This window comes from Mustela lutreola, chromosome 10, assembly GCF_030435805.1.
Source record: "Mustela lutreola isolate mMusLut2 chromosome 10, mMusLut2.pri, whole genome shotgun sequence".
In the NCBI taxonomy this organism is placed as follows: Eukaryota; Metazoa; Chordata; class Mammalia; order Carnivora; family Mustelidae; genus Mustela; species Mustela lutreola.
In genome coordinates, this window is record NC_081299.1 from 41,640,160 (window position 1) to 41,657,684 (window position 17,525).

General features: G+C 36.2%; 1 protein-coding gene across 3 annotated transcripts in view; it reads left to right on the forward strand.

Moving 5' to 3' along the window:
• The window catches only part of ZFYVE9 (zinc finger FYVE-type containing 9), a 142,227-nt gene that overhangs the window by 55,198 nt on the left and 69,504 nt on the right, over positions 1–17,525 (forward strand). For 2 of the 3 annotated variants that reach the window (XM_059137367.1, XM_059137368.1), the window contains 5 exons: positions 804–980; positions 2,810–2,979; positions 7,818–7,938; positions 11,457–11,579; positions 13,494–13,649. In XM_059137367.1, the coding sequence (XP_058993350.1) occupies positions 804–980; positions 2,810–2,979; positions 7,818–7,938; positions 11,457–11,579; positions 13,494–13,649 (747 nt within the window). The remainder of the gene's footprint in view (positions 1–803; positions 981–2,809; positions 2,980–7,817; positions 7,939–11,456; positions 11,580–13,493; positions 13,650–17,525) is intronic. The other variant, XM_059137369.1, reaches the window with a different exon arrangement.

Consider the following 17,525-nt stretch of genomic DNA (forward strand, 5'->3'; position numbering starts at 1 on the left):
TCTTTCATCCTATTTACTTTAAAAACAATAGTTGATACATCAATATTTAAAATATTAGTTAGTAAAATAATAGAGTATACAGAATCTTAATGCATTTGTGATCATTCATATTGGTTGATGGCACTTATATGACATTGGCACATTTTCATGTTCAAATGTATCCTCTGCTTTTGAGACACCAAAGATGTGAAATGGTTGTTTTTGCTGGATACTTTTATGTGAAGAAATTACACGAAATCAGAATTCGCAAACATATTGAGATGTGTTCTCTTGAGCTTTAGGCTTCAGAAGTTTTCAACTGAGATTTTACCTCAACTAAGAGCCTTGACGTCTATAAATAAAACAAACAAAAAAAAATCATATAATGAATTATGCTATTTTAGTCCCCAATTTTGATTTTTGATAGAACTTTATAAAATGCATCAAATATTAAACCTGCCCCCCATATCTAAATGTTAACCCAGTTGCAAATCCTTAGTAAGTTTGATGTTTTACTCCCTCTTAAGGGAATGTATGGTCTCTTACAGGGGCCAGGAGCCTAGTCATTAACCTCAGACTGATGTGCTTTCAGTCTGTATGAGAAGTATCTCCTAATTCATATTTGTTGCTTCCAAATAGTTTACTAACTAAACGGTCTCCTTTATTGAATAAAATCACCTATCACCTTAATACTTTCACTAGCTGGCAGAGAGACATACTATGAATGTTAATGAGGAGGAGCTACATTATTTATCCAATATTGTGGAGGTCTTGGTGTCCATATTTTGCAATCCATTCACATTGATTGTCTGTATTTGCTTTAGCTCAAGCCTGGGAGAACATGATGAGTGCCTCAAGCCAGAGCCCTAACCCTAACAATCCTGCTGAATACTGTTCTACTATCCCTCCCTTGCAGCAAGCTCAGGCCTCAGGAGCCCTGAGCTCTCCACCTCCCACTGTGATGGTACCTGTGGGAGTTTTAAAGCACCCTGGAGCAGAAGGTAGGGGATCATGTGCTCTTCTCTCTCTTTTTCCTCACCAAGTTCCTCTGAAAAGGTGCTGTTGTGATTTTACAGCACAAGTCTTTAAAACACTATAGATTAAGTCCCTCTGGGTGGTTATTAAAGTGGAAGGAACAAGGTGAGAAATGTGTCAAGATTATTTCTGGGCAAGTAAATACTGTGTTGCCTGATATTTTGGAGGCACCTCTAAAAATATGCTAATACCCTTTCCAGCTTAAAAATGTAGTGATTACACTGCTTATACTTGAAAAAAGATACAGAATTTGAGGTTGATCTGTAAAATCCTAGCTTCATGCCTACTTTAATGTTCTTTGTAGGAGTTTATGAAAATGAAGAGTTCTTTCTTTGGACCAGCTGGTTCTAGTATTGCTTTTTGGAAACATATTGCCATTTTCTCTTTTCATTTTTTTAAAATTTTTTTTTAAGATTTTATTTATTTATTTGACAGAGAGAGAGAGAGAGAGATCACAAGTAGGCAGAGAGGCAGGCAGAGAGAAGGGAGGAAGCAGGCTCCCTGCTGAGCAGAGAGCCTGATGTGGGGCTCAATCCCATGAACCCGAGATCATGACCTGAGCCGAAGGCAGAGGTTTAACCCATTGAGCCACCCATGTGCCCCTCTTTTCATTTTTAATCTGTCCATTTGAAAATATCATTAAGTACTTAGACATTTATAAAATCTAGAACTTTAATTCTGATTATATCACATGATAAGTAGGACATTATAGGCTCAACTTAGTTTAGTTTATTATATCTTTAGAATTATGATATTGTCAGATGAACAGTACATTGTAAGTTCAGGAGATTATCAGTAGTAAAAACCGGTTATATATTCCCTTAAAATAATCTTGTCAGGAAGTTTCCCTTGATAATTAAAATCAGTCTTCTTTCATTAATTTTATGTCTTTCTGTCTAGTAATATTCCCTTCCCCTTCCTAAATAGCCCTCCTCCCCTTTTGAAGATCAAAGACTTCTACTGATATTGTCATATTCTTCCCATTTTCCCATCTTTTCAGATCATCCCTTAGTCATATTCCTTGTATTTTTATGAGTTCAGGCTTTCTTTCTTAAAATCTTTATTCTCTTTACTTCATTTGTTATTTTTGTTGTTCTTCCTTAGTCTGTCTTTGTTTTGGCTGTTTGGGATTGATTTTCGGAACTGGATTTAAAGAGATCATTTCATCAGACCTAGTTTTCCAGCTTTTCCCCTACTGCAGACTACTTTTGCACTACCAGATCAGTCTTTCATCTTCAGTTACACGTCAGCCAAAGATCTGGTCTGTTTGCTTCCCAATTCTCTTACATATCTGTGCCAACTCTTCCTTTATTAGTAAATAATTCTTCAACATTCTTCAGGGCATCTTTTGCCCTTTAAAAATACGGTATCACTTTTCCAGATATTTTATTCCTGTGGAAACCTCATACTTTTAGGAGATATGGCCGTCTATTGCTAGATATTTTTTCCCTGCTATTAATTTATTTCCTAGACACTTAAACCAGCTTTCTTTGCTTCTCTGTCGATGATATGGAGCAGGGTATGTGATGTAATCATAAGTGTATTTAATATTTTAAGGTAAAGTGTTTTAAATAAAGATTTAACTTGAAGTTGCAGAAGTAAAAAATATATTTAAACTCGTATTTTATTAATTTATAACCACTTTTATACACAGTTATAGTTCTTGTATTTATAATGATAAGATGCTAAATAGTCATTTCTTTGTACTTCTGAAATTGGTGACCTTCTCTTCTTTGATGTTAGAAACCCTACCAATATCACGTTGATGCCTGTTTTATTTTTCTGGCTCCTCAAGTGGCTCAGCCCAGAGAGCAGAGGCGAGTTTGGTTTGCTGATGGGATCTTGCCTAATGGAGAAGTTGCTGATGCAGCCAAATTAACAGTGAATGGAACTTCCTCTGCAGGAACCTTGGCTGTGTCACATGACCCAGTAAAGCCAGTAACTACCAGTCCTCTACCAACAGAGGTAAGAAAACAAAAACAGTAACTAAAAGTGAGTACTTAGTTTATTCAGCATTAGGCTGTTTCTGCCCAAGTTGAGTGACCTTTCGGTGGAACCCTGTAAGTTTCAGATACAGTTTAGTGCGTGTGTGCGTGTGTGTGTGTGTGTGTGTCTAAGGGTAAAGTAAATTTGGTAAAAATCTGTTCTTGTTTGCTCTATATTTGGAGGTTTTTTTCAGGAAGAAGATTCTTATGAAGGTTGTTCACAGTGAGCTCAGGCTAGTGCTGTTGTTAGAAGTCATGCAGATGGAATCCTGCCCCCTTTGTATATTGGTTTTCAACCTGTTCCCCAGATTCTGTGGTGGCGTTGTGGGAGTGCCATGGTGAGGAAGGGCCAGGCCATATAAAAGAGGCTGAAGAGTCCCTCTGTTCTTTTCTCTTAAACTGAGCAGCTCTCTGCTGTCTTCTGTTCTACCTTTTGGTTTGTTTGTTTGTTTGTTTCTTTCTTTCTTTCTTTCTTTCTTTCTTTCTTTCTTTCCTTGAGAGAGAGATAGCGAGAGAGAGCATGGGCAGAGGGGAGAGGGAGAAGTAGGCTCTCTGTTGAGCTGGGAACACGACGTGGGGCTTGATTCCAGGACCCTGGTATCATGACCTGAGCAGAAGGCAGATGCTTTACTGACTGAGCCACCCAGCTACCTTTACTTTTTGGTTTCTATATAAGATTTTTAAAGATTTTCTTTTTAGAGGTGCCTGGGTGGCTCAGTGGGTTGGGCATCTGCCTTTGGCTCGGGTTGTGGTCCTGAGGTCCTGGGATCAAGCCCCACATCAGGCTCCCCATGCTCTGTGGGAGCCTGGTTCTCCCTCTTCCTCTGCCTGCCACTCCCCCTGCTTGTGCGTGCTCGTGCTCTCTCTCTCTCTAATCAAATAAAAGCAAAAAAATATTAAAAAAAAAAAAGATTTTATTTTTGAGTAATCTCTATACCTAACATGGGGCTCAAATTTACAACCCTGAGATCAAGAGTTGCATACTCTACCAAATGAGCTAGCCAGGTACCCCTGATAGGGTTTTAGAATATAAATTTTGTTTCAATGCAAGAGGAAATTTTAGTGAATGAATGTTACAAGGAAACAAGGTTCAGGGTGCCTGGATGGCTCAGTCATTAAGTGTCTGTCTTAGGCTCAGATCGTGATACCAGGGTCCTGGGATCAAGTCCCACATTGGGCTCCCTGCTCAGCGGGAAGCCTGCTTCTCCTGATCCCATGCCTCCTGTTTGTGTTCACTCTCTATGTCTCTGTCAAATAAAGTTATTAGGAAAGAAAAGAAAAAAGAAACGAAACAAAGTTCAGCCCAGTTTGTAAAACTAAAACCAAGTTAGTTATTTTACTTCTGTCTCTTGCATTGTTTAACACTCTGTTTTAATACTTATCTGGTAAAATGTGGAAAAACAGATTTTATAAGGCCAGACTAGAATATATTTTTCTCATCTGTAGGACCCTGTAGAGTGCATGGCACTTAATAAGAGCTCACTGAATGAAATAAATTCCTTTCCACAGATGATATATTAGTAGAGGCCAGATGACCATTTTCTGTGATACTAAAAGATGGATTTATGCGTCATTAAAGAGTAAGAATAGATTACTGTATTTCCTGTACTAGGCTTTCAAAGCAGGTAATCGTTTGTCAGTAAAATTTTCCAAATCTCCTCTTACATGATGATGTATTGAGAATACTGCAAAATTTTTAGCAAGAACATTGCAAAAAAAAAAAAATTTTTTTTTAAAGATTTTATTTTTTTTTATTTGACAGAGACAGCGAGAGTGGGAATACAAGCAGGGGGAGTGGGAGAGGGAGAAGCAGACTCTCTAATGAGCAGAGAGCCCAATGCAGGCCCTGATCCCAGAACCCCAAGATCATCCTGAGCTGAAGGCAGATGCTTAACAACTGAGCCACCGAGGCACCCCAAGACACTGTAAAATTTTTAGCAAAAACCCCCTAAAAACTGATAGAGTCCTAAATTATAGTTAGATAAAAATATAGTAAGACATGGACATATTTTTTTAAGAATAGTTTTAATCTTGGGGCGCCTGGGTGGCTCAGTGGGTTAGGCCGCTGCCTTCGGCTCAGGTCATGATCTCAGGGTCCTGGGATCGAGTCCCGCATCGGGCTCTCTGCTCGGCAGGGAGCCTGCTTCCCTCTCTCTCTCTCTCTCTGCCTGCCTCTCCATCTACTTGTGATTTCTCTCTGTCAAATAAATAAATAAAATCTTTAAAAAAAAAAAAAAAAAAAAAAAAAAAAAGAATAGTTTTAATCTTTATTCAGGTATAAAATCTAGATAGTGAAGTGCTTAAGGAATATTAATCTTTAGGAAGCAACTTGATGAACTTATAAACAAACCCATGCAGCCGCCACTGGATTCAGCCAATCCAGTGAAATTCAGCCAATGAAATCCAGTGAAAATATAGACCATTTCCATCACTCTAGAAGGTTCCCTCATGCCCTTTTTCTGTCAGTACCTGTGTGTTTTTCCCCCAAGGCAATCATTATTTTGATTTGTATCACTGTGGATTAGTTTTGAGTGTTTTTAAATGTCTTTTTTTTTTTTAATATTTCATTTATTTGACACAGAGAGGACAAGCAGGGGGAGTGGCAGGCAGAGGGAGAGGGAGAAGTAGGCTCCCCACTGAGCAGGGAGCCTGAAGTGGGACTCAACCCCATGACCATGACCTGAGCCAAAGGCAAACACTTAACTGATTGAGCCTCCCAAGTGCCTCTGTTCTTAAATTTCATATAAATGGGAACATATAGTATATAATATTTTGTGTCTAGCTTCATAAACTAATGATTATGGGATTTATCCATGTTGTGTGCATCAAAAGCTAGTTTTTTGTTTGTTGTTTGTTTGTTTTTTTATTGCTGAGTAGTGTTCCATTGTATGGATATACAGTTTATCTGTATTCTTGTTAATGGACATTTGGATGGTTTCCAGTCTTTGGCTCTTATGAGTAAAGCTGCTATAAATATTTTTAAACATGTTAAAAACAGTTTTTAAACATTTCTAAAGGCTTTTCTTTTTGCTTAGTTGTATAGAATATAGTGAGGAGAGCATTATTTTAGTAGATCTTTGAGCATATTCTATTAAGTCGTTAGAAGTCAAGCTCTCTATCTTTGCAGATGAGATGATACTTTATATGAAAAACCCCAAAGACTCCACCCCCAAACTACTAGAACTCATACAGCATTTAGTAATGTGGCAGGATACAAGATCAATGTACAGAAATCAATTGCTTTCTTATACACTAACAATGAAAATATAGAAAGGGAAATTAGAAAATCGATTTCATTTACTATAACACCAAGAGCCGTAAGATACCTGGTAATAAACCTAACCAGAGAGGTAAAGGATCTGTACTCGAGGAACCACAGAACACTCGTGAAAGAAACTGAAGACACAAAAAGGTGGAAGAGCATTCCATGCTCATGGATTGAAAGAATTAACTCCACCCCAACTGTGTGTTTCATCATTATACTTTATAGTGTAGTTAATGTGATCTTCATATTAATGCAAAGAAAAATGAACTTGAAGTTTTATTTCACTGCATAGTAAATAAAAACAATGACTTATTTTAATCTGTATTTTTTTTTTAAGATTCATTTATTTACTAGAGAGAGAAGGAGCGGGCAAGCAGGGGAGGGGCAAAGAGAGAAGAAGAGAAATCCTCCAGTAGTCTCCCTGCTGAGCATGGAGCCCAACATAGGGCCTGGACCCAGTTGAGATCACAGCCTCAGCTGAAGTCAAGAGTTGGACACTTAACCGATTGAGCCACCCAAGGCACTCCTTTAATCTCTGTATTTTATAAGTTAATTTTAACCCCTTTTTTTACTGTGGTAAAATATATGCAACATCGGATTTGCCATTTTAATCATTTTTAAGTGTATAAACCAGTGGTATTAAGTCCATTCATATTGCTGTACAACCACCACTATTCTCAAAGTTATTTTTGATTAATTAATTAATTAATTTTTTAGAAAGTAGAGGGGAGGAGGGAAGGAGGGAGAGGGAGAGAGAGAATCTTAAGCAGACTCCGTGCCCAGAATGGAGTCTGACAAGGGGCCTGATTTCACGCCCCTGAGATCATGACCTGAGCCGAACGAAACCAGGAATTAGGTGCACTTAACTGACTGAATCACTCAGGAGTCTCTTGAAGTTATTTTCAAAAAAGCAGTATAAGGGATGCCTAGGTGGCTTGAAGTTATTTTTAAAAAAGCATTGTAAGGGACGCCTAGGTGGCTGAGTTGGTTAAGTGTCGTCTGCTTTTGGCTCAGCATGATCTCAGAATCCTGGGATAATATAGGAGTCCCTTATATGCTCCCCTGAGCCTGCCACTCCTCCTCCTTGTGCTCTCTTGCTCTCTCTCTCTGACAAATAAATAAAACTTTAAAAATAATAAATAAAATAAAAAATAAAAAGCAATGTAAATGAGAATTAAGTGGACCCAAATGTATTAAAGTTTCAGAAACTGAGATAACATTGAAACTTTGTTTCTGTTGCCGCTAAAGTTTTTAAAAATATCTTCTTTTATGGCAGAGGAAACCCAGGTAGAGAAAGCTTTAACCTATTACAAGGCCTCTTCTGTCATTATTATGATTTGGTGATATCAAAAAGAGAAACTCTATAGTTGGAAATATGTTCATAGTATAAACCCAGGCTTTTAGGAAACCACAGGTTAATGAGAAACTTATGCTGTTTTTCAAAAAGGATGAATTCCAAATTTTCACTTAAATTCACATTTATATTCTCAACAATATCCTGCTAAAGTCTAGACCTCTCTGTAAAGCTTACTTTGCTGATTTGCTTTTCCTAGACGGATATTTCTCTGTTCTCTGGGAGCATAACTCAGGTTGGAAGTCCTGTTGGCAGTGCAATGAACCTAATTCCTGAAGATGGCCTTCCTCCCATTCTTATTTCCACGGGTGTGAAAGGAGGTATGCGGACTTACATATTAAACAGGGATAGTAATTGTGGGAAGCCAGATGTTGTCTTCTAATTAAGGGAAGGAGAGAGAATTTGAGTGATAACCACTTTTTTCTTCTCCAACAGGGAAAACAACTACTCAGTGCCGTGAAAGTAATTGTTGCTGTTACTGGTAGTTTTAGGGTAGATATTTATGTTTTTATATTATAAGGTCATTTCATTTGTTGGAAGGATTTATTATTTTTAATTATAAAATAAATGTAGTTCATTGGCACTTTTTTCTTTGTATTTTGAAACACATGACACTGAAGAGTTGCCTTAATTCTAGGATTTGGCCCACTTGATTGAACAGTCAGGACATTATCTAACTTTTTGTTTTGCAGTGAATTATACATATGATAAATAGAGAGCACTGAACATAAATAGCAATTTTATTGTTAAAAAATATTTTTACTGAGTTCTGGTAAGAAGTAAAATGACTATCCGTTCAAAAGAATGCTTATCTCTATGTGAAAGTTTATTGCTGATACATGCAGATCAGCATCTAGTTAGTACATTTTTAGGAGATGGTTTATCAATCATCTTTCCACAATTTTATCCTAGTCTTTTACCTGGTCACCTTGCCTTCAGTCTTTCTCTCCTTTATTTTATCTTCCATGTTGTTGCCAATTATCTTTTTGTATTACATAGATATTGTCATATAGTGCTCTGGCTTAGAAACATTCAGTGGATTCCCAATGCCTTCAGTATAAATTAATCATTTTAGCATACAATGTTTATTACAACTTTATCTCAACTTATCTTTCTAACTTTATTTCCATCCAATACCCCAGTACTTTATGCACATTACAGATCATTTACTGTTTTCTGAATATTCACTTTCCACACTTCCATGTTTTTTCTTACGCTGTGGAATAGTCAGGAGAGAATGGGCTACAAAACTGGACAAACCTGGATTTTAATCCTCATACCCTTACTTTCTAGCTGTGACCTAGTGGGCAGTTCATTTATCCTCCCTGAATCTTTTTCCTAATCTTACTTAGGTAATTATACCTACTTAAAAGTCATTGTGAGTATTAAATCAGATTTCATACCTGGAAGTATGTAGCGAGAACATTGACTGGTGTAAAGTAGACATGTAATTAATACTTTCCTTATCTTCCTTTCCTCTGCCTAGAATATGTTTGTATACAGTAGACTCCTTGAAGAAATCCTCAACTTTTCAAAATCCAGAGTAATGAAAAGCTCCTCTCTGAATCCTTACCAGTGCTGCTCTGTAGTAGTGTTTTACATCGTCTCTGTTTGAAAAGAAATTAGTTTTTTTTTTCTTTTAAGATTTTATTTATTTATTTTAAAGAGAGAAAGAGACCACATGTGCATTAGCTGGGGGTGGAGTAGAGGAGGAGGGAGCAGGAGGAGGAAGATCTTGAGGATACTCATGCTGAACATGGAGCCTGACATGGAGCTCAATCTCTCATCATGACCAGAGCAGGAATCGAGAGTTAGAGGCTTAACTGACTGAGCCATCCAGGTGCCCCTGAATAGAAATTCTTATACACCCTTACTATATTAACACCTTTCTTACTATAATTTAGCTGTTTTATAGGTCTGATTCATTTCACTTAAGCCATGCATTTCTTCAGACTTAATTCATGCTCGTGTCTTCTCCTACCATGATGCTGGGTCTGTTGTGGGGTCTCAGCAATGTTGGCTGAAAGTATCAGACTATAAAATCCAGCCATGTCCCAGATAGTTCAGCTATGAACTTTCATGTAAGTTAAGCATTCTTTTGATTGTATAATCCTTACTACTTTACTCAGAGCCTCTAAAAACATTCTTTTGTTAGTAAAGTTACTACTTAGGTTCAAATTTTGGTTACTTTAATGAGTCTTAGATTTAACTTACAAGAAGTTAAATTGGCCTACTCTATTGTTTAAATAAGATTCATTTTCATTAAATCTAATTATTTAAATACCTCCTACAAGAAACAACTATTTATACTTACTTAAACCATATTATTCCTGTCTCTTCACCAGAATTTTGCAGTTTTGTATTCCAGTGGGATAACTTCATACAAATATTTTCTCTTAAGTCACTTAGTATTTTTCTTTTCAATGAACATTTCCATTTATTGGTAAAATAGACATTTCCTCTTACATCTAAAAAACAGTTTTTTGGTTTCTGTTGGTTATTATACACGATTTTGACTTCAAACTGGGAAGATGGTACGTACCATCAGTCAAAATGTCATGACTGAATATCACATACTGTGATACACACATTTCACACATACACACATTTCAGGGTTTCAGTGGGAAAGGTTCTGTGCAGGGTCTCAAGTATTAACTTGTCCATGTTGGAAACTGTTACGATTTACTGGTGATTTTGGTGATTGATACATGTGCTGAACTCTTGACTTAGAGGAAGTGTTTCACAAAGCCAGTCACTTATCATGGTTTTAGTTTATTTTAGTTTTAGTTTATTTTCTGGGCACTTTTTTTTTAAGTTTAGTTTTTTAATAGTAAAAAAATTCTCAACAGTACAAAAGAATATAGAGTAAAAAGTCGGATTCTCTTCTCCCTCAACCCCACAATACCCTTTTCATCTGGAGTTAGGGTATTAGCACTTTCTTATAGATCATGGATTATTTCAAATGTTGGTCTTAGAACATGTTATATGTGAAATTCTTGTTGGAGTGAAATGAAACGAAATGATAGTTGATATTTTGTTAAAGGGCTATCTTTTCTTTTCCACGTTTTTATTTAAATTCTAGTTAACATATGGTAAGATTGGTTTCTTACTTATGGTAAGTGTAGAATTTAGTGATTCAGCGCTTACATACAACACCTAGAGCTTATCACAAGTGTCCTCCTTAATACCTATCACCCATTCAGCCCATGCCCCTCCCCATCAACCCTCAGTTTGTTCTCTATATATAAAGTTAAGAGTCTCTTATGGTTTGCTCCCCCCCCCTCTCTCTTTTATCCTTCCCCTGTGTTCATCTGTTTTGTTTCTTAAATATCACATGAGTGAAATCATATGGTATTTGTCTTTCTCTGACTGACTTATTTCATTTAGCATAATACACTGTAGCTCCATTCACATCCTTGCAAATGGCAAGATTTCTTTCCTTTTGATGCCTGATATTCCATTATATATATGCCACCTCTTCTTTATCCAATTATCAGTCGATGGACATTTGAGCTCTCTCCATAGTTTGGCTATTATTGATAATGCTGCTATAAACAGCGGGGTGCATATGCTAAAGGGGTGCCTTTAGATTATGCCACAAGTCAGTTTGTGGAGAAGTCTATTTATAGGATAACATGTTCTCATCCAAACTGGACAGGGTCACTTTTGAGAATGAAAGGGAAACTATTAGCATTACAGTGGGTCAGCAGATATGTTCACCATATCTGTAAATCAAGTGCTTAACTCTTTCTTATGAATAATCAGCCCATTCCTGCATCAGATTTCGTCTTGATTTGTCATTTTAACTAATCTTTTACATTGTTTTCTTCCCTTACAGATTATGCTGTGGAAGAGAAACCATCACAGATTTCAGTAATGCAGCAGTTAGAGGATGGTGGTCCTGACCCACTTGTCTTTGTTTTGAATGCAAATTTGTTGTCAATGGTTAAAATTGTTAATTGTAAGTTAGAAATTTGTTTTTTAAAATTAAAATGAGATACTTTACTTACTCATAGATAATAAGTAAAGCTTTCAAATTCCTTATACACAGTTGTTTTTATATGGGTGGAGCCACATCTTAACTGAAAACTGAGTACCAAAGAAATCAGTTTGTATAAAATAACGTATCCCAGAGGACAGCTGTGGGAGTAACAAACTCTTGAGAAGAGATAGGTGAATTCTCCATGGAGAAAGCCAAACAAAACTTCCTAAGATGGATGTGCTAGATCACAACTCACCCCCAGAATGGTGGTGGACAATTATCCAGGAAGGTCAAATAATTTACATGCTAAGATTTAAATTTCAGAAACCTTAATCATGTACAAACTTTTATTTGAGAAAAGGTTAGTTAGCTGACACATAGTAGAACTTCAGCACATCATAAGTTAAGATTCAGAAGAAACTTCTTAATTCTTGGGGCTAGCTTCTGGGCATCAGAATGAGTAAGAGGACAGTAAATTGGAATCTTAATTCCAGGATGGTGTTGGAACATAGAGAATGCATTTATCCTGAATGAATGTCAATAGGCAAGTTTTGGGGAGAAGCACTGGGGAACTGTCTTCTAATTCCCACTGGGTACTTATTAAGTTGACCTTGGAGTCCAGAAACACCTATCTGCTACTTCCTTTGAGGTTCTTTATTAAAAAGTGGGGGCTCTGGTTTACTTAATTGTACCCTTGTATATTTGGCCAGTTATTAATGCTTGCCCCCTTTCCTTATAGGATTAGATTTTAAGATAATTTGTGAAATTTCAATTTACCATATCTAGTTTATAAGTTACACTTAGAAAATAGCTAACCCAGAATTCCTGAAGTGTACACCATCTTAATACAGTTGTATTAGGGCTTCCTGTTAGGTATAATAAAGTAACATTATTCCCAAAGTGTAAGAAAGGGAACTTTTGTTGGTTTTGATTTACATTTTGAGATCTGTAATTATATTTGAATCTTGTTTCAGTTCCTTTGGGGATCCTATTATGTATGGAGTACAAATGATATAAGTGTCAAAGATTGAACATTACTTTTAACTATATATGGCTTGTGCTGTTGGGACTCTACAGTGCCTTAAGGTGAAGAAGTGAAAGTAAATAGTCCAGAAAAGCCATTCTTTCACCACTTTTTATAGGATGAAACCAAGTAAAATCATGTTGATGTTTATCTAGAATTTTCTGCCAAAAAGGATAATAATTTAAAAAGCTAGAATCTTGGGGTCCCTGGCTGGCTCAGGCAGTAGACTATGCAACTCTTCATCAATCTCAGGATTGTAAAGTTCAAACCACACATTGGCTATAGAGATTACTTAAAAAATAAAATCTTTTAAAAAAATAAAAAACTAGAATCTTTCAGTTACAGATGAAATTTTAAATATATAAAAGTATATTTTCTTTTGCTCACAACCTGAATCCAAAGCTGTAATACTGGCCTTTGTTATTGTTTCTAGTTCTATATAAGTAATTTTTTTCCTTGGTAAAGTGAATTAATTAATTGATTGATTGATTGATTTAGTGAATTTTTTAAAATACAGGTGGGGAATATATTCTTTATAGCCTAAGATACTTAGTCTTATTTAATTTATTTTTAATGGAATGCCTTTTCTTTTAACAATTACACATTTTAAGCCCATTTTCTTTCACTGTTTCTTCTTTTACTTCCCTTCCCATTGCTTTTCTAAGTATTTGTTTAAGCCAGAGTCATTCGTATATTTTATTTTCTTCATTGGTTCTTTGGTTCAGTGCATTAATAGTTCACAGTTGAATTGTACAGATTCAGTATAATACATTTTATTCTTTGCTATATTTTATCAGATTTCTGTGCATTTTTTTAAAGGTAAGGATTGAGGAGAATGTCTTACTTTTATATTTTTATTCCATTCATAGATGTGAACAGGAAGTGCTGGTGTTTCACAACCAAGGGAATGCATGCAGTGGGTCAATCTGAGATAGTCATCCTTCTACAGTGTCTACCAGATGAAAAGTGTTTGCCGAAGGATATCTTTAATCATTTTGTGCAGCTTTATCGAGATGCTCTGGCAGGTGGGAATGCTTTATGACTTTGTCTGCACCCTTTATAAGACAATAAAAATTTCAGGGGGAGCCTGGGCGGCTCAGTTGGTTAAGCATCCAAATCTTGACTTCAGCTCGGGTCTTGATCTCGGGGTCATGAATTCAAGCCCCATGCTTGGCTACAAGCTGGAGTATGGAGCATACTTTAAAAAAAAAAAAAAAAGGGGTGCAGGGTTCTGGGGTGGATCTGTTGGTTAAATGTCTGCCTTCTGCTCTGGTGTGCTCCTGGGGTCCTGAGATCAAGCCCTGAATCAGGCTCACTACTTAGCAGGGTGCCTGCTTCTCCCTCTACCCCTCCCTCTGCTTGTGCTCTCTCTCTCTGTCAAATAAATAAAATCTTTAAAAAAAAAAGATGATAAAAATTTTTGGACTCAGATGCAAAATAATAGTCATTAATTTGGAAGCCTGGCATTGGACTTTGTATCAGCAGCAAGTTAGAACTTGCTAAGGCTTAAGGAAATACAAATTTTAGTACTTTACCTCATGTGGCTGTTACTATTTTATAAAGGCTGGAATCAAAGTTACAAGATAATCCTTTGATCATCATGTAAGAATATTTTTCTTTCAGTGGGTTAGGGATCATGATATTGGTACCTGGTAAAAAGAAGCATAATCATAACTTACTACTTGTTTCTTCAGTTAACAATATCTATATAATCGTAATGTAAATATTATTTATTTAATTTTCAGGTTTTAAAAACCACTGACATGAGCAACTTTATTATGGTTTCAAAATAAATTATAAATATTGTTTGCCTTCCCAATGTAAAAGTAGATGCATAGCTACTGGAAAAGACTAAGGATACTAATAAAAAGACATTATAAGTTGAGAGAGAAGAAATATATTTATGTGTATTATTTGGCATTACAAACTTAGCCTCCTCTGATTTAACAGAGGAGGTAAGAAGTGGTTAGTTTAGCTAAATTCTCATTATCATAACAGGAAGTTAAAAAACAATATCTGTGGTTGTAAATAGGGAAAGAGTAGTATAATAACTATAACAAATGAATAATAGAGATTGTCTCTGAGGAACAAGGCTTGGAAAGGGGAGTGAGGTTGACCAGGGTATTAAAATTATTTCTGTGTAATACATGGTGATATTTTATAAATATATTAAAATCATAAATTATTTATACTTTCTTTTTAAAAATTTTTTTTAATTCTTTTTTTTAAGATTTTATTTATTTATTTGACAGACAGAGATTACAAGTAGGCAGAGAGGCAGGCAGAGAGAGGGGGAGGAAGCAGGCTCTCCGAGGAGCAGAGGGCCCAATGTGGGGCTCAATCCCAGGACACTGGGATCATGACCTGAGCTGAAGGCAAAGGCTTTAACCCACTGAGCCACCCAGGCGCCCTTCTTTTTTTTTTTTTTTTAAATTTTATTTATTTGACAGAGAGATCACAAGTAGGCAGAGAAGCAGACAGAGAGAGAGGAGGAAGCAAGCTCCCTGCTGAGCAGACAGCCCGATATGGGGCTCGGATCCCAGGACCGTGGGATCACAACCTGAGCTAAAGGCAGAGGCTTAACCCACTGAGCCACACAGGTGCCCCTATTTATACTTTCTGAATACAGTAATTCCCCTGTGGGATTCTGTGCCCAAAAAAAAAAAAAAAAAATTATCTAAATTGTAAAATATACTTTATACATGAAATGTTTATTTCAGCATTACTTAAATTTAACACAAAAATTTAGTGGTAACCTAATGCCTAACTATAGGAGAAGGTTTAAAACTGTGTTATACTAATTAGATGTACACTTTTTTTTTTGAACACTTTTTAGCCATCAAAAGTAATATTTATGAATAAAGTGTAACAACACGGAAAATGCTCTTGAAGTAAGGACAAAAGCAGGATATAAAATTGCATCTTTAGTGTGATTATAGCTTATCCATAAAAGATTATACCTTTATGTCTTAGTCTTTGTGATAGTTTGTTATATTACATGAGGACAAGACAGTACATCGACAACTTACCAAATACCTATGAAGTATACTTTAGTATTTACTGTGTCAGTTCCGAAATGTATAGGATTAATATGAATTCATTTAGAGCCTTCAGGCTATATAATACTCAGAACCTAAATTTATTTCCAGAAATGACTGGAAACAATCACTTTTCTCCCTGATTTGGATGGATTCACATATAAAAACTATAAATAGCGAAATGGCATTGGGGATCCAAGCAACTGTATATTCATGTGGGTTTTGAGGAGGAATTAGGTGCTAACACATGGGAGGTTCATGAAAATCTTGTTCAGGGGTCCATCTTTTATTGAGTAGGCAATGAGGAACAACTGAAAAAAAATGAGTGACACAGGCAGATTTGCATTTTAGAAAGATGACTTCAGAAGCAATATGAAAATGGATCAAAGTCTATGTATCTGCTGGCAGGTAGAGCGAGTTAAGAAGCAGTTACAGTAGATAAACAAAAAAATATAGTGGATAAGCACTAGAATATTGCTTGACAATAAAAACAAACTGCTGATGCATACAACAACATGGATGAATATCACAGACATTGTGCTGAACGAAAGAAGCCAGGCACAAAAAAGTACCTATTATGTGATTCTATTTACATGATTCTCCAGAACAGGCAAAATGAGTCTGTGGTGATAGAAATTAGATTAGTGTTTGCCTGGGGTGAGTTGGGGTTGCAGGGGTTGCAACTGGCTACAGAGGGGCCCTGGGAATTTTCTGGGATTATATAAATATTTTATATAGTGATAGGGAGGGTGGTTACATGAATGTTTACATTTGTCAAAACCATATTGAACTATATACTTAAAGTCTCTGGGTTTTATAGCATGAAATTATACCCCAGTAAGATTGACTTAAGTATTTTTTTTATTGAGATATAATTGACATGTACTGTTAGTTTCAGATGTAAAATATAATGATTTGATATTTGTATTTACTGTGAAATGATCACAGTGAGTCTAGTTAACATCCATTTTCAGTTTTTTTTTCTTGCTGATGAAAACTTTTAAGATCTACTCTATTAGCAGCTTTCAAATATCCAATAGTGTTGCTAACTATAGTTCCCATGCTGTATATACACCCTCACTACTAATTTATCTTACAACTGGAATTTTGTACCTTTGACCTCTTTCGCTGATTTTACCCACCCTCTCAACCCCCATCCTGTGTCTAGGTGTCCTATGGTTTTTTGTTTTTTAGATTCTGTATATAAATGTGAAATCATATGTTATTTGTCTTTCTCTGTCTAGCTTATTTTACTTAAAATAATGCCATTGAGTTCCATCCGTGTTGTTGCAAGTGACAGAATTTTTTTTTTTTTTAAGATTTTATTTATTTGACAGACAGAGATCACAAGTAGGCAGAGAGGCAGGCAGAGAGAGACGAGGATGCAGGCTCCCTGCTGAGCAGAGAGCCCAATGCGGGGCTCAGTCCCAGGACCTGGGATCATGACCTGAGCCAAAGGCAGAGGCTTTAAACCACTGAGCCACCCAGGTGCAGAATTTTTTTTTTTAATGGCAGAATAATATTCCACAGTGTATATATACATCACATTTTCTTTATCCATTCACCTGTTGATAGACACTTAGGTTGTTTCCATGTCTTGGCTAGTGTAAATGATGTTGTAACAAACATGGGCTGCAGATCTCTTTTCAAGTTAGTGTTTTCATTCTCTTCAGATAAATATCCATAAGTGGAATTGCTAGATCATATGGTAGTTCTTTTATGTTTATTTATTATTTTATTATTTTTTTTCAGTGTTCCAGAATTCATTGTTCATGTACCATACCCAGTGCTCCATGCAATATGTGCCCTCCTTAATACCCACCACCAGGCTCACCCATCACCCACCTCCCCCTTTCAAACCCT